The sequence below is a fragment of the Oryx dammah genome, unplaced genomic scaffold (assembly GCF_014754425.2).
Source record: "Oryx dammah isolate SB20612 unplaced genomic scaffold, SCBI_Odam_1.1 HiC_scaffold_21, whole genome shotgun sequence".
Taxonomy (NCBI): Eukaryota; Metazoa; Chordata; class Mammalia; order Artiodactyla; family Bovidae; genus Oryx; species Oryx dammah.
Genome location: NW_024070205.1, coordinates 43,456,527 through 43,474,309, shown reverse-complemented (window position 1 = coordinate 43,474,309; position 17,783 = coordinate 43,456,527). Strand labels below are relative to the sequence as shown.

At 35.0% G+C, this 17,783-nt stretch overlaps 1 protein-coding gene across 2 annotated transcripts; it reads right to left on the bottom strand.

The window, feature by feature from the left end:
• Positions 1-156: 156 nt before the first annotated feature.
• CCDC181 (coiled-coil domain containing 181) lies at positions 157-16,834 on the bottom strand. 2 transcript variants are annotated; one of them, XM_040263557.1, is made up of 5 exons: positions 15,324-16,834; positions 11,618-12,559; positions 7,238-7,384; positions 1,915-2,069; positions 157-503 (listed from the first exon to the last, which is right to left on the bottom strand). In XM_040263557.1, the coding sequence occupies exons 1-5, from the start codon at positions 15,438-15,440 to the stop codon at positions 341-343; spliced, it is 1,524 nt and encodes a 507-aa protein (XP_040119491.1). In that variant the 5' UTR covers positions 15,441-16,834; the 3' UTR covers positions 157-340. The 2 variants fall into 2 exon arrangements, with proteins under 2 accessions (XP_040119491.1, XP_040119492.1); XM_040263558.1 differs by having other exon boundaries at positions 1,915-2,066.
• Between the last annotated feature and the right edge of the window lie 949 nt (positions 16,835-17,783).

Sequence of the window (17,783 nt, the reverse complement as noted above, 5' to 3'; positions counted from 1 at the left end):
TTTTTTTAAATGATAATAGGAACTAAGAATAGGTACCTGTCCCTTTTTTGTGTTTGTTTCAGCTATAAATGTTAAAATAACTTAGAAGTAAAGGAATGTAGAGTTCATTTGTTCGATTTTTTGCATGGACTAAGATGGTATAACACATTACAATGCTGCAAGATAAGAAATTTATTTTGCTCTACTATTAAAGGAAATAAGATAAATTCACCATCAACACCATCAAAAGATAAGTAGCACTTCCATAATTTAGAGTATAACCAAAGCACACAGGCCATAAGAAATGATATCCAAAATTTTGAGGATAGCAGCTTCCAAATGAAGTATTTAATAAATACCTTCAGTTGTAATGATCAGTAAAACGGAAAGATTTGGCTTCTGACATATTATATAGGTGGCACTGTAACTGTTTAGACCGCTTTGCTTCTAGTCGGAGCTGTCTAGCTCTTTCTTTGACAGCTTGTTGCTCTGCTATTTTTTCTATCTGTTTTCTTCTTAGCCATCTGTAGAGAGACACATAATCAGATCTGGTATCAGCCTGGATATATCTTCACACTATAAAGTTATTACTATAGACAATTACAGGAAATTGGACTTCTTTATATTGAAATGCTCTGGTCACAACACAAATTAGTATTAACTGAAAAATTTCATTCTTATACCAAAGGCTCACACTAGGAAAGCATGGTAACATTTACAATCAAATATTTGAAATAAAGTTTGTCTTATAATGAAACTGCCAACTAAAAAACTTTTTAAAGTGATTTACAAACTATTTTACATGTGGCATACATAGGTCATATGTAAAATGAATTTTAAACCTTTTTTAAAATATGATTTTCTAAACAACTAAGTATTTGACTGGTTCCATATGATTTATTTAGCAGCATGCAGAAATGCTGCTTTGCTATTCTTGGTAGAGAAATCACAGAGTTCTTGCTTTTCAGTAAATAAAATTATTCTTCCTTAAAATGGAAAAATAAGCCTAAGAAGAAAAAACATCAAAAAAGGTGAAGGGAAAGGCCACATTCTAACAAATTTAAGTCTATAAAGCTTGCTTAGGTTAAATAACATTAAAAATAACTATATATATTACCTCTCTGGTATGAAAGTGCATATGTGGTATGTGCATGTGTGTATATATGTTTTCAGAAATAAATCCAAACAACTAAATGACTGCACTAGCATAAAAGGGACTTAAGAAACCTCTAATCCAATGTTATATGGTCTTGAATTGGATAGTAGTTTGAGCAAGTTAACTGCAGTCCCTTAGGGGTCAACTGGGAAAGGAAAGAAAGAGGCAAAGAAACTAAGAAAGAGAAAGATAGCAGAAAAGAAAGAAATGAACTTCAAACAATGGATTAAATTTCCACTCCCTTTCCCAAGTCTTGCTGGCAAAATTATGAAGCCAGATCTGTTTCCTCAGAATAAGCCAGGTATTACACCCTTACCCAGGCAACTGAAAGGAGACTGGGTTTGCCTTCAATTACCAAAATAGGTTTCTAAATCCTCTTTTCATCTGGTCTGTACAGATCTTCCTCTTCTTTACAGAAAAAATACTTACTGGTTAAGTGCAACTCTTTATTCAGTTTTCTGAGGACTAAGTAGGAGAAGCTGTAACCAATCTTGGGCCCACTTCTCCAAGCAATGAACAAATCAATCAATGGGAGGCTATCAAAAGTTATCACACTGGTGCCATTAAGAAATAGTTTTAGTATTAAAACATATCTTGAAAGAATGGTATAGATATTACACAAAGCATGGAGTTAAAGAATTTTCTCACATATTTTTAAAACTATGGCTTTAAAACTGTATAGGTATATAATGTAAGGGATTAATTTTTTTTAAGTTCTATTGACTATATAATTGTCTAAATTGCCCCTGAGGAGGGGAAACACCCTTCTTTTGACTTACTGTTTAAAGGCTCTGTCACGGCCTTCTGTTCCTTTAAGGAAGACTAAGCACTCCTCTTGCTTTCGCAGTTCTTCTGTCTTTCTTTCTTTCAGTTGTTCTTCATGCTTTTTTTTAAGCCATAATCGAAAAGCTTGCTGTGGATCTCTGTTTTCCTGCTGTTCACAAAAGTAAGTTTTGCTTAATTTGAAGAAATGAAAACTACTTTTTAAGGCCCTGCCAATAGGACCCTATAAGAATACATGTCCTATTCACAATTGTTCATAATAATACCAGTCTCATTACTTGCACTCTTAGCATCCAAACCCAATATATGACCTCTGAATCAACACTCACTGCCCTCTGGCTTCTTTCAAAAGTCTTACTGAGGTAATCAATAAATGGAGAATGTCAAGATGCAGTGATTAGCAAACTTTTCAAAACTGAGCCCTTTGACAATTAAAATAATTTTGCACACCAACACAAGCATATAAAGTCAGTATGAGTGACGTATTGGTATCAATTACTGAAGGAAGCTCCATTGGAATTGAAAATCAATGACCCAACATTTGTGTTATTCAACCTTTCTTTTAAATTCTTCTTTCATTTTTAAGAGCATCTGCCAAGCCTATATGCAATTATTACTATGGAACATGGCAATAAGGATTTTCAACCATAACAATTTTTTCATAAGGATAACTGCCATGAGGATTTTGTCATAAGAACGGGCTAGTGGGAATAGCTTATTGTATGGTTCTTCAAACTTTATGATGGATACAATCCTCAAGGACTTTTCAAAAGCTGAAAGAGCTCTTATTTGGGAGAGTAAAGAGAGCAAAGGGAAAGATTTTGGGGCTCTTCAGCCTTGGAAAAAGTATGATTCATTATATGGATGCCTGGCTAGAATACAAAAGGAAAAGATGCATTCATTTAATACTTTTGCCACATCTGAGTTCTGTGATAGCTCCTACACCTTGCATTTTCCTTTATCTGTAGCCCACACTGCCAAGTATGCTCCAGTCTAATTTATTTAATTTATATAACCTAGAATCTTTGGTGTATAATGCAGAACTTTGTGAAGAGGTCCTATGGACCTACAAGACCATTGCTGAACACCTGAAAGTTTGGGAGTATCTGGAGATTACTAAAAAGTGTTCAATCTGCAACTATAGATTAAAAGAGTTAGGAATGCAGGGACAGACAGGATTGATGGATATCACTGTTCATCTATTCATTCAACAGATATTCACAGAGCATCTACTACATACAGCATCTACCTGTACAGAGCTACTGCTGCTGCTGCTGCTGCTGCTGCTGCGTCACTTCAGTCATGTCCGACTATGCACCAAAGGTGGGGGGGGGGGGGGAAACAAGGCTCCCTTTCTCATACATTCTATACCTGCACTGTATGATACATAGCCACTAGTCGCAAGTAACTACTTAAATAAAATTAGAAATTCAGTATCTCGGTCACATTAGCTACATTTTAAGTACTTAACAGTCATATTATGACCAGTGGCCACTTTACTGGACAGTGTAGATACAGTGTTACCATCGTCACAGAAAATTGTATTGGGCAGTGTTGTTCAAGATAAGATGAAATATAGGATTGATTGACTGTTATGTCAGGTTCAAAAGAAAAGTATGGTAAGGAAAGACAGTAATAATGGGAGATGTGAGGAGAAAGGAATAAACTCCTAGGAACATAATATCTACCAAGGCTGAATCAGGAAGAACAGAAAATGTGAACAGGTTGATTACTAGTAATGAAACTGAATAATCAAAAATCTCCCCTAAAACAAAAGTCCAAGACCAGATGGCTTCTAGAAAATCTAAAGAAGAATTAATACTGATCATTCTCAAACTCTTCCAATAAACAGAAGAGGAGAGGACACTTCCAATCCATTTTAAGAGGCCTGATTACTGTCATACCAAAGCCAGACAAAGACAATACAAGAAAACAAAATTAGAGGCTGATATACTTGATGAATTCTTTAAATGTAAAAATACTCAACAAACTATCAGAAAAGCTAATTCAGCAGTATATTAAAAAAGATCATACATCAATGATCAAGTGGGATTTTATAGAGATGCTAGGATGGTTCAAATCTACAAATCAGTGTTCTACACATTAACAAAGTGAAAGATAAAAATCATATGATGATCTAAATAGATGCAAAAAAAGCATTTGACAAAATATATATTTTCATGATAAAAATTCTCAAAAATTGGGTACAGAGAGAATATACCTAAATATAATAAAGATTATATATCACAAGTCCACAGCTAACATCATACTATCAGGGGCAAGATAAGAATCCCCATTCTCACTACTTTTATTCAACACATACTTGAAGTCCCAGCTGGAGCAATCAGACAAGAAAAAGAAATAAAAGGCATTTGAATTAGAAAAAAAGAAGTGAAATTGCTCTATTTGCACATTACATATTATTATTATATTCAGAAACCCTAGAGACTTTACCCCTCCCCACAAAAAAAAAAAAAAACAGAACTAATAAACCATTCAGTAAAGCTGCAGGATACAAAATCAATATATAAAAATCAACTGTGTTTCAATACACTAAAAACAAACTATCTGAAAGAGAATTAACAGGGCCTTTTAAAATAGCATAAAAGAAGAATGAAATAGATACCTAGGAATAAATTTAACCAAGGAGGTGAAAGACTATATGCTGAAAGCATAAAGACGAAAGAAACTGAAGAAGATACAAATGAATGGAAAGATACTCCATGACCATGGACTAGAAAAACTAATATTGTTAAAATGTCCATACTATCTAAAAATTGTCCATGCAATCTAAAATTCATTACATAAAAAGTTCCAGTGGAATTTTTCACAAAATTGAAAAAAAACTCCTAAAATCTGCATAAGATCCAAACCTCCAATGTAACCCTGAGAAAGAACAACAAAGCTGGAAGCATCTCACTTCCTGATTTTAATCTATATTATAAAGCTGAAACAATCAAATAGTATATTAATAGTACTGGCATGAGAATAGACACATAGATCAATGGAAGATAATAGAGAGCACAGAAATCAACCCATGCATATACTGTCAATTATTTTCAACAAAGAAACCAACAATAACAATGAGGAAGGAACAGTCTCTTCAATAAATGGAATTAGGAAAACTGAATTGCTACACATAAAAATTACCTCATTTCCTTTTCTCTTAACATACTGGATAGAACTCCCAGAATGAAATTATTTATTATATAAGGGAGACTTACCTGTCTCTGACTTTAATGAGTATACCTATAGTATTTCCTAAGGTAGTATTTATCCTGTAATCCACATTTTATTAGAAAAAATTAAAAATAAATGCTAGTCAATACAAGTTATACTTTTTCTATATCTTTCAAGATAAACAAATTTTTTTTATTTACCTATTTGTACTAAATATATTAATAGATTTGTTATTATTGGTCCATAATTTCCTTCCTAAAATAAACTATACTTGGTTATAGCATGCTATTATTTTACTATACAGTTGCAGTCAAATTTCTCAATATTTTCTCTTTTAGTTCATGGTTTCAGGTTTACTACCCGAAAAGATATTGTCCATCCCAAGATTATAAAAGCTAAATTTCTATAAATAGAATAACAAATAATGTAAAAGTACATCATTTTGTTAGTCAAGGAAAACATATTTACAGACATAATAGACAAGGATTAAAATCTGTACTGCCTGCAATACAAGAGACCCTGATTCAAATACTGGGTCAGGAAGACCCCCTGGAGAAGGGATAGGCTATCCACTCCAGTATTCTTGGGCTTCCCTGGTGGCTTGGTTAGTAAAGAATCCGCCTGCAACGTGGGAGACCTGGACTCCATCCCTGGGTTGGGAAGATCCCCTGGAGGAGGGCATGGCAACCCACTCCAATTTTTTTTCCTGGAGAATCCCCATGGACAGAGGAGCCTGATGGGCTATAGTCCACGAGGTCACAGAGTCGGACATGACTGAGCAACTAAGCACAAGAAAAATAAAACTGATAAAAAAGAAAAGACTACAAATAGGAAATTCACAGAAAACACATGCTCATATACATTCATATATATTAATAATTTGAAAAAAATAAACTACATACAATGTTAGACACAATATATTAAACATTCGCTCTTACATACTGCTGGCTGCTGCTAAGTCGCTTCAGTCGTGTCCGACTCTGTGCGACCCCACAGACGGCAGAGCCTGGTGGGGGGCTCCCCACCAGGCTCCCCCGTCCCTGGGATTCTCCAGGCAAGAACACTGGAGTGGGTTGCCATTTCCTTCTCCAATGCATGAACGTGAAAAGTCAAAGTGAAGTCGCTCAGTCATGTCCGACTCTTAGCAACCCCATGGACTGCAGCCTACCAGGCTCCTCCATCCATGGATTTTCCAGGCAAAAGTACTGGAGTGGGGTGCCATTGCCTTCTCCATACATACTGCTGGAAGGACTATGAATTGATACAAGCTTTTAGGAGACTAACTTTGCATATTTAACCACAACTTTCATTCTGGATATCCAATAAGTCATAAATTTCCAAGAAACCCTCTTATAGAATATTGATGTTCTCCTATAGAATTTACATGTTCACAACAGCCCTGTTAATTAATAGAGCAATATTAGAATCAATCTAAATATCTACAAATGAGGAAATGGTTCAATAAATTGTTACGTCTGAAAGTAGAATATCATGCAGCTATTTGAAAAGAGATCTAAATACAATGATCTAGAAATACGTCCTTGATGAATGAGTGAAAAAAATCTAACCATATAATACACTTTTAGCAGATAAACATGTAAATAAAAATAAAAGCTAGAAGGATTTACAGTACACTGTTAAAAGCAGTTACCACTAGGAGATGAGCCTGGAAGGGGTTAGGATTGAATTTTCAATTTTCAGTTTATATACATTTTTTAAATAGTAGGGATATAGATGACTTTTTTACTTTCTCATGGGTTTTTTGTATATTTCAAATTTTTAAAAAAATAATATGATGGCTTTGTTAGTTTTCACATAAGATTCCTATATATCTACTCTTAAGTGAGACCAATCTGTAGAGATTTTGTGTGCATTGTCCTATTTAAATATCAAAGTTATATATCTTGAAAAAAATGAATTGGTAGCTTTCCTTTTTTCTGTGCTTTAACTGTTTGAATAAAATAAGAATCATTTGATTTTTACAAGGCTTCTTAGAATTTAATTATGTAATAAAGTCATCTGCATGTTGCATCTTTTGCAAGGGTAGTTCCTGGACCACTTTTTCTACTTCAGGCTTTTAGTCTGATAGTCAGACTCCCTTCTGTATGAACTTATTTTTCATGAAGAAGGATTGCTTACTCTACTGTTCATGTCTTCAATCTGCTTTGCTCGCTGAATTCTCCTCATTTCTTGGACCTGCTCTCTCTTCTTTTGCAACCATGCTTTAAATACCATGTCGTTCTCTTTTTTCTTTTCTTTTTCTTCTTCTATTTTCTTTTCATCTTCCTGGGGGAAAGAATATCCAAACACACTAATGAAAAATTAATAAAATTATATATGTTATCAAAGTAGAGAGATATATTTTGATGTCTGACATTAGAATTCCCAGCCTCTAAAAATTTCCATCTGTAAATTGGGCCTCCCTAAAGAAAACAGGGCCTCCAATTTTCTTAGGGAAAAAAAGGAAGACTTCAGATAAATTGTAGAGGTAAAGTCTATAATTACATAAATCTACACTATGCAACATGCTGTTCAAGAATTTCTTGGATCTCTCCTTAACTTCCTAGTTTATTCTTTGTATTTAACTCCTCAAAAACCACAGCTATGCAAAAGACTGCCCCCAAAACACACACATACACACACACACTCTCTCTCACTCTACAAGCATGAATATGGTGTCTACAGAAGCACTATAAATGCCTTAAACATTTTTAGATGATTGTTAAATTTGTTAATTGTGACACATGACATTGTGATTATGAAACCAGTGCTATAATCATTTTCTTTCTGAAGTATACAATCATCTCTGAAGTGTACAAGTGAGCAATGATTGGATGTCTAGGACTTGCTTTGAAAAAAACTTCAGCCAAAAAAGGAAGAGATGAAGCAAATCAGCCAAAATCTCAATGACTCTTGAATCTGGGTAATGGAGACATAAGGGTTAACTGTACCTTCATATGTGTTGGAGATTTTTTATCATACTGTTTAAAAATATTTTCAACTAGTGTACATTGATAAAGTAACATTTTTGCTATCAGAAAAAATATTTAAACAGTTAACTATAAGAACAAAATGAATTTTTTTAACTGAATTATTAAAGTGATGTTATAAAAGAGAGTTACTTAAACTTTAAGGGAGGTATTTACTTAAACCAGTTATGAAGAGCTATAAAACAGTAACTGGGAACAATGCAGCATGTCTTAGTGGAAATATCACCATGGTAGAAGTGAAGAGATCTGAGTAACAATCATACTGCCATCATACTATGTTAATTTGGGCAAACCATTTAACTCTGTATTCTCATCTATAAAATGAAGTTGTATTAACAAGCTCATAAGTCTCTTTCAATACTAAAATTTTAGCATGGAAATAAATTGAATGATAGAATCCATGCTTAAACTGTTTTCAAATAATGAATTCAGAGTTCTTTCCACATGTTTTGACAGTATAGCAAGCCCTTTTTGATAGAATAAAATGTAGAAGGAAAAATTCTATACAATTAATAGCATAAAATGTCTTTTTAAACACTTGTTACCATTTTCTAAGCCCTTATAATGGAGCTTACATAATATGTGAATTTACTAAGTTTTATATTTTATATTTATTTTAGCTCCCTTTTACCAAAGGATTTGGGATGCCTTGCATGAATAATTGTAGGACAATTATTTTTCCAGACAGGACATCTGGATTAAACAGATGATATTAGCCAAAGCACAGACACTGCAGTTGCCAAAGAGAACAGTGAGTTGATACACTTAGTGTAGAGAGATGGAGTAGAGCAGCCCTATTTGCCCCTAGGAAATATTTTGCAGGGCATCAAAAAGGAAAGCCTTCTCCTGAAACCAGCTGAAAATATTTTAAAGTCTTAGCACTTAAAGACCATGCCCTGAGCTAGTACATAACCAAAGTGAAACTTAGTTATGAGGATCCTGACATGAGAAAAGTATATCCCAAAACAGTGTGTGACACCCAAAAAAGAGGATCAACGAACTATCCATTAGTCATACCCATTAAAGATTACCATTAGTTCATTAGTGAAAAAGACACTGACATTATATAAAACCTCTATATAACTTCTACAGAAATATATACAGAAGCACACATGTAAACATGTGTGTGTGTATGCAGCAAACAAGTAGTTCAGTTATTCTCAACAAATTCTTTTATATTATCACGCAGTTCTGAGTTAACAGATCCTTTTACATACCTATCATATACCTGAACCAAGGAAGCTGAGTCTGACAGAGCTCAGATTTCAGTAGCCAACTAAGCTAAATTTTACTAAATATGCATCCTTTCAGATTTCCTGCCTAAAAGTGTGCTATAGGTTACCTGTTCTTGGTAACTTCATTTCTTAATCTTTTTCTGCTAATTTGAGTTCCTGATTTAAATGCCAGAAATTTCCATTGATCATTTCCTACATAAGTGGAAAACAGACCACTTATCAACTTCTCAACATGACAGGAAAACTGGGATTTTGACTTTGCTACAAACAAGTCACGGGACTTTGGTAAAGTTATTTAAATTATCTGGACGAGTTTTTCACCTATGAAATAATCTTTTAAGGTTTCTTATGTTCTATTAACTGTGATTCTTTTGCCGTTAGGTATTTACAGTTAGACATTTTATGTGGTTCAGCTTAATGCTATCTGGTATTCAGTAAAACAGAGAATCAGGGCACTGATTTATGTAGTTCAGAGAAAATTCCCCAGTTTTAGTACTTAGAATTTTCAATTATAAAACACTTTTATTCTCTTTAGTAGCAACCCCCCCTCAAAATAATAATAATTTTGGATTTGGTAGGGCATCTTGGAGACATTTCAGTTAGGTTATTATGCTCTATTCTTAATTAAAATGAAAATCCCTGAAATCAAGAAAATGTAGTGTTGATAACAATCTCTAAGAGGAACAGAGGAGTTTTATTCCAGCCACACTGAGGACTATTGCCCAGGAGACACAAATTCAAGAAGCACCTGGATTGTGTTCCACAGCATTACAAAATAGGGGAGGCATTATATAGGCAAAAAATGCAAATCACATAAGTTGTTTGTCAGGAATTAGGATTGAAGCTAGCAAGCAATAAGGGTGCTTCTTAAGCAAGGATTGGCTGGTATCTGAAATGGTTAAGAAACTACAAGGAGAGGCCTTGAGACCATAAAGTTGAAGCTGGCAGATGGTATTTCAAAGATATACTTGAGTTTGACACAGTTCAGAAAATTCAGGTTCTCAGTGATACAGGAACACATCTGAAACCATATCCACAATGGCCACCCAGCTCCATTCTGGATGCCTGAACCACAGTTTTTTATCTTGTCAGAACAAAGAACATGAAATATCAAATATGACAGGGGTACATTCCTTCAAGGTTTCAGAAGAGACAGATTAACATGTACACAGGAAGTCAGTATGGCCTTGGTGTCTGGGAAGGGAAGCTCATCTTCAAAGGAGAACTAGCATGAGTGTCATGGGAAGGTGGGGAGCATTTATCCTATCTCCAAGGAGGCATTCTAAACAATCTGGTAAATATTCTTTTTTTTTTCCCCCAATGGTGAAAGCAGAGGTACATAGTATGTTTGGCAGGCTGTTCAAATAGATAGGCTGTTCTAGTCAGCATAAAAGGCTTCCCAGGTAGTGCATAATGTTCAAGACAAATCATGTATAAGCCAGAATTCCCTGTACCTCAATATGTGAAACTTTCTTCCATCCAGTAGTCCTGGAAGATATATGAAATATACACACATCCATACACACACACCAGAGAATTATAATCTAATTCCTTTGTTGGCTTCTAAACCCCAACAAATTTGTGCCTTCATTTTTTTCATCTGACATCTGATTTTCACCTATCTCATATCAAAATTAGGCTTTCCTGATAGCTCAGCTGGTAAAGAATCCACCTGCAATGCAGGAGACCCTGGTTTGGGGGTTGGGAAGATCCCCTAGAGAAGGGATAGGTTACCCACTCCAGTATTCATGGGCTTCCCTGGTGGCTCCGATGGTAAAGAATCCACCTGCAATGTGGGAGACCTGCGTTCGATTCCTAGGTTGGGAAGACGCCCTGGAGAAGGGCATGGCAACCCACTCCAGTATTCTTGCCTGGAGAACCCCATGGACCGAGGAGCCTGGCGGGCTACAGCCCAAGGGGTTGCAGAGTCAGATACAACTGAGCGATGAAGCACAGCACAGCATATCAAGATTATTTTCAGGAGTCACTTAACTTCTCTGAGCCTCACCTTTAAAAGGAAAGGATCAGATGAAACCATCGCTGAGATCTCCTCTAGCTCTAACACAAGTCATTCATTACTATGCTTTTGTGATCTTCACAAGAAATGACCAGGGTAATCAGGGTGCTTGTTCCCTAAATACAGATTGTTAACACTTAACCACTTAATTTAACAACAGGAAAAAACAAGCAAGTACATGTATCCAATCATTTGAAGAACCATGTCAATTCTTACTGGATTTATGAAACACAGAAACATATTCTACTTTCAATATAATGCCCACTTGTGCTCTCACCTCTTTCTTCAGCTTCTCTCTCTTTTGTTCTAGTCGTTTTTTCAGTTCTTTCTGTCGAGGAGAGAGACAGAATGTTGAGGTCGCTAGAGACACATCTGCAGACTGGGTCCTACGGTTAGATTTTCCGTTCCCCTTACTTCGATCTGAGCTGGCAGCAGAGCTTGGGTAAGTCTTGGGGTTGGGTGGTGGCTGAGGGATGTAAGTCAGTGGCTCTTCTGTTGAGGAGGGAGCAAGAGCATGTACTTTGGCTACTGGCTCTTCTCTCTTGACTCCACTGACAGACGAATTGGGAGATCTGGGTAAAAACTGCTGAGGTTCACCTTCTGTACTATTAGCACTATTAATGGGGGGCAAAACCCCCTGACTCTTAATGTCCTGTAAATTCACAAGTTCAAACTTTCCATCTCTCTCCATTAGGATTTTCCTATCCTTGTTTTCTTCACAGTTTCCATCAGTAAGTGACAGGATCACATTTTCTTGTCCAAATTCATTGGAAATACATAACTGAGACAGTTTTCCAGACACATTACTTTCATAATTTTTGTAAGTATCACTGTCTTCCAGAGGAGGAACTTCTAAATCAACTAATTTGTCCTTGAATTTAAGTTTGCGTTCCCTTTTATCATTCACTGGTTCTTGATTTTGTAGAAGTCTGTTGGCTTGTATAATTTTCTCCATAATATATCTCCTTACTTCCTCATCCTCTTCCTCCTCCAGGTCTTGATGGCTTTCTAGCTTGGATTCTTGCAAAGAGTTTTCACTATCTGAATCTGATATGGGGTCCAAAGGTTGAATACTTGGTACAGAAATAAAGTCATTTCTTCTTGGTGAAACCTCATCCTTCAGAGATTTATCAGGATCAGAAAGCTGCTTGGTGTGTTCTATTTCTGTTTCATCCACTTTTAAGTCTTGGTTAATATTCTCTTCATTCCCACAAGCCATCTAGAAAAAGAGAGATGAGATTCATTTTCAGTAAAAATCGAGACTCTTTGTCCATTCATATGTAGACAATCCAAAATGGATGTTCATGCTCGTAATTTATTTTATGAATGGGAAAAGTTACATGCTTCCTGCTCATATTTCACTCATAGTTTTCTAATTCATATTTTACTTCCCCCAAGAGAAAAAGCAAAAAAATTGGGGAAAAATTTACATCTGAATTTGATGTTGCTAAGTACTAGAGTGATTACTTTTTTTAAAGATTCCATGCCAATGTATAAAAGTGTAACTACAAACAGTACAATATTAATATCCCGCCCTCTATAAAATGTTCCTTTTACATTTTCAGAAGAATATACTTTTAAATGTTTTCTCCTTGTAATATTTGTACTTTTTCAAAAAGATATCTTTCTCCCCAGGACCATTACAAGGTCACAGCCTTTGGTCAAGTCCTTATCATTCTGAGTTTCCTATGATCTTTTCAAATTATTACTGCTGCTATTTTCTGCATGATCTATACCCAAATTCCAAGTCAATTTTTACCTCTGGATCAGATTTTCCCTCCTCAATTATATTCAGAGGCTCCAGTAATCTATGTTAAACACCATTATATAACTTGGTCTTACTTTTTTTAAAAAAATGTAATTCCACATGAACCATGAACCAGTATTTTCACAAAACCCTGCTCCACATCTACTAAGTAATGGCTATTATGTCCTGCTCTCATCAACCCCTTAAAATTCCCTTCCTCTTTTACTAGCTTAGTCACCAATTCTAACAGCCTCTTCTTCCTAACCTGGACAACACTGCTGTATGTCCAATAAGCAAATCAACGTGGCCCCCTAAAATGACTATCAAGTAACTAAAATTAAACTAAGATCTCTGCATTGTAATTGTTCTTTTTAGCCTTATTTTATTCTCTGGTTCATTTCTACAGTATCTGTTTTCAAATTCTCCTTTAGCTTTTACTTCTTTTTAAAACCCACTACAATACAATCTTCCCCTAACCTTCACCCCTGTTTCTCTGTCATCCATTTTTTCCTACCAGCCTCAAAGGAAAAAGTGATTTTAATAATCCACTGGAATGAACAAGATTCATTAGAGCACTGTGTTTTAACCACTGCTGTATCCACAGCACCTAGAATAGCCTCTGACACATGGCCAAGTGATCACTGCTTTATAATGAATGAATAAGCAATAAGGCAATGAATTATCATTATAATTTCTCTAATTCTTTAACCTTGTGCTGTGGATCTCATACCCTTCTAGTCATGAGACCTTGGTTCAGCATTATTGCTCTGGTATCTCTTCCTCTGGGCTTCCTTGGTGGCTCAGATGGTAAAGAATCGCCTGCAATGTGACAGACCTGGGTTGGATCCCGGGCTGGGAAGATCCCCTGGAGAAGGGAATGGCTACCCACTCCAGTATTCTGGCCTGGAGAACTCCATGGTCAGAGGAGCCTGGCGGGCTACAGTTCATGGAGTCGCAAAGAAGAGGATATGACTGAGCGACTTTCACTTTCACTTTTCTTTCATCTCTTCCTCTACTCATTCTGATTATTTTTCTGTTAAAGATGCATAAAACCGCCATGTAAAAGCCATCTTAGAAAAGTCTTCACTTTTGACTCTGTTGCCTTTTCCAAATGTTATCTATCTCATCTGTCTTCTCCACTGCATAAGAAAGCAAGATAGAACCAAGAGAGAGTTGTGATAAAAAAAACCTGCAGCCTTCATTTCCCTGTAGTCTTTTCCTTAACCCTCTTAAAACTGGCTCCTGCTGTAAATACTTTGATCAACATCCCTCTCAAGTCACCTATCTTATCCCAGTCTTGGTCCTTTTCTTCATTACTTCCCTATTTATTGACACTAATTACATTATGTATAATAGTTATATATTTTAATAAAATTATATATAATTAGTGTCAATAGGAGCTTCTCTGATGGCTCAAATGGTAAAGATGATCCCCTGGAGAAGGGAATGGCTACCCACTCCAGTATCCTTGCCTGGAGAAGTCCATGAAGAGAGGAGCCTGGCGGGCTGCAGACACAACTGAGCAAGTAACACTTTCACTTTCTTTCATTTTCAGTGTCAATACATATGCATATATATACACTCATATATAGATATACATACACACTGTATATAAGTAAAAAGAGACAGAACTTTCTATAATTCAGAAACTAGTTCATTTTCCTAGATAGCCCTATTACATGTCTGATAAATAGTACAGAATCATGATTAATGGATCCACTTTTTTCTACATATATTCCTGTGTCTCAGTCTTTGACCTTTATTTTTTTTCTGTATATTCATTCCCCTAAAATTCACTCTTAATGTTTCAAATATTAGCTGAAAGACCATGTTTTTGAGGATTTGCTTTATTTTTCATGTATATTGAAAGTAAATCCCCTGATTTTACCCAAGTTCACATAAAGTAGAAATTAGTTGTATTTGCTTTTTACTTCTGATGCAACAAATTGTATTATTGAATTACATAAATTATAATTTTATTTTTAATTATGATTTCAGCTTTAAGTGCTAATTTAATCACTGTTCTCTCACTAACCCTATGCTTTATGACACAACATTTAAACTCTATATGCTTCAATTTTTTCATGTCTAAAATAGGAATAATGCTACTCATTCTATGTATATCAAAGGAATTTTGTAGGGTTTAAATGAGATAATACATGTGAAAACTCCTCAAGAACTACAAAACACTTTGTTAATATGATTACTACAAATGCTGCTGGCAATTTATATGTACCTCCATTATGCTGGCACTGCTTTTTTCTTTTTCATTAATCAACCACTCCAGGTCCTTTTCAAAGTCATCTTCATATTCTCCACTGTCTTTTGAATCAGTATCTTTATTTTCATTCATTTTCTGTTTGTTAAAGAATAATGCTGTAAGATTAAAAGAGATAAGGTATTACATCATGTCCACTTTAGGGGCAGTATGGAGTGTGAAGATTAATGCTAAAGGTAAGATAATTAACACATAGAAACACAAATTATGGGATGTTCAGAATAAACATATCAGTATATCCTAAAAGAGAGACTTACAAAGGCCAGACATTTTCCAGGAATACCACTCCTAATAACCATTGCATCTCCCCCCAGTTCCTGTCAGCCTAATATACAAGGAGATTTAAAAAGGCAGACATAAGACTATCTGAGTATCAGAGAAGGATTTTCCACATCCCCTGCCAATCATTAAAACTCCTTGTCCAGGTCTGAGCTGATGAATCAACAGCTTTTTAGTCTCACTCACACACATTTTCCTATATTCAAATTAAAATGATTATATTAATTGTTATCCTCAGTTTCTCAATCTTTCTGGTAATTTATTCAGTGTAATTATAATTTCTGATCTGAGAGGTTTTTTTAACTATGTAACAATTGACCCTTAGTTATGGTATAAGCTAATTTCCACAGAAGTCAAACTGCTGTCAATTCAAAATAAAATATTTTTTTATATAAAAAACAAACTGTGATACCTACTACTATCTGGAAGGCAGTGACAATAAATAATATCAGGTGAAAGTTAATAAATGTTTGTGAAAATGGTATATAATTTAGTCATTTTTAAGAAAACAAACCATACAATTATCTGAAAATTGAGGTCAGTTCCAAGCCCTAATTTATTGGCCCATAATATTTCAAATGAAAGATGCATTTCAATCTTTACATATAACATGTCTTTGTGTGTGTGAGCATACTATGTATGTATGTGAATATACAATACAATGTTAACAAACCTATTTGTTGAATACCTACAACATGTCTCTAAAAATTATAAAATATGCTCTTGAGCCCTGATACAGAAGACAAATGTAAGTCAAATACACACATTCCAAACGTAGACAAAACATAAACTGAAAATGTAGGTAAGTGGAACAAAGGTATAAAAGGACTGTGGAAGGAAGAATAAAAAAGCAACTAAGTTTAAAATTGGAAATATCAAGGAAAGTTGAGATGTGTTTTGAATATTGAGTATAAGAGTTCATCATCTACTCCAGACAAGAGAACAGTCTGAAAAAGAACAAACATAAAAGTGCATGGAATTTCCCAGTATGACCTGAACATAAATGTGCCCCTGGAGAAGGTTCTAAAAGGAGACAGAAGGGGTCAGTTTGATGTCATATTATCTTTTCAAAAAGAAAAAGCGTGAGGGAAAATTGTTTATGTATATCTAATTGTCATAAAATAGTCAAAGGTAGAAATATACAGCAATAATCTGCATACTTTCCACTACTGACTTAAACAAAAACAAAAAGAGCAATGCTCGGTAAATATACATAGAATTTTAGGTCCAATTTCAAAAGAACTGTAGAAATATGATTTGCAGGGCCCCAAACACCTGGGACCCTGTTTCTAAACCTGCCTTTTCTTGCTCTAACACCAAGATTAAGTTACCTAAAAACTTCTGTGGAAGTAGAAAGTACAGATGTCAAGAACACATGAAATCTAGGCATATTTTTAAAGACATAAAATGAGAGGTATTATGTTTGATTTGATAAATATCCACAAGATTTTTGTGGTCATTAGCTTCACTTCTTCCAAAAAGTTTGACCAGACCACCTAACCAGGTACCAATTTTACTAAAGCAAGATTTCTATTTTTTCAATCAAATGATAATGAAAGCATGTGGGAGACCATCTTTCCACTAGCTATACCAGCACTAGCTAAAAGAAGAGATAAGGGTTTTCAGTACTAAGTGTGATATAAGTTAAAAGAATGAGACAATTCAAAAAGACACAGGCACCCCAATGTTCACAGCAGCACTCTTTACGATAGCCAAAACATGGAAGCAACCTAAGTATCCATCAAGAGATGAATGGATAAAGATGTGGCACATATATACAGTGGAATACTACTCTGCCACCCAAAGTAAGAATGAAATAAAGCCATTTGCAGCAACACGGATGGATCTAAAGATTATCTTACTAGGTGAAGTAAACCAGAAAGAGAAAGAAATACCATATGATATCACTTATATGTGTAATCTAAAGTATGACACAAATGAACTTATTTACAAAACAGAAACATAGAGACAGAGAAAACAAACATATGGTTTCTAAAGGGGAAAGGGGGTGGGGAGATAATTAAGAGTTTGGGATTAGCAGACACATACTACTATATATAAAACAGATAAACAAGGCCCTACTGCATAGCACAAGGAACTATATTCAATGTCCTGCGATAAACTAGAATGAAAAAGAAT

What these genes read in the sequence shown, in the direction of transcription:
- CCDC181 (XM_040263557.1), bottom strand. Translation starts at nt 15,440, where the DNA reads ATGAATGAAAATAAAGATACTGATTCAAAAGACAGTGGAGAATATGAA. An exon ending in TTGAAGACATGAACAGTAGA is followed by an intron (nt 2,070 to 7,237) that starts GTAAGCAATCCT and finishes TTTTGTGAACAG; the next exon opens with CAGGAAAACAGAGATCCACA. An exon ending in CGTGACAGAGCCTTTAAACA is followed by an intron (nt 504 to 1,914) that starts GTAAGTCAAAAG and finishes GTCTCTCTACAG; the next exon opens with ATGGCTAAGAAGAAAACAGA.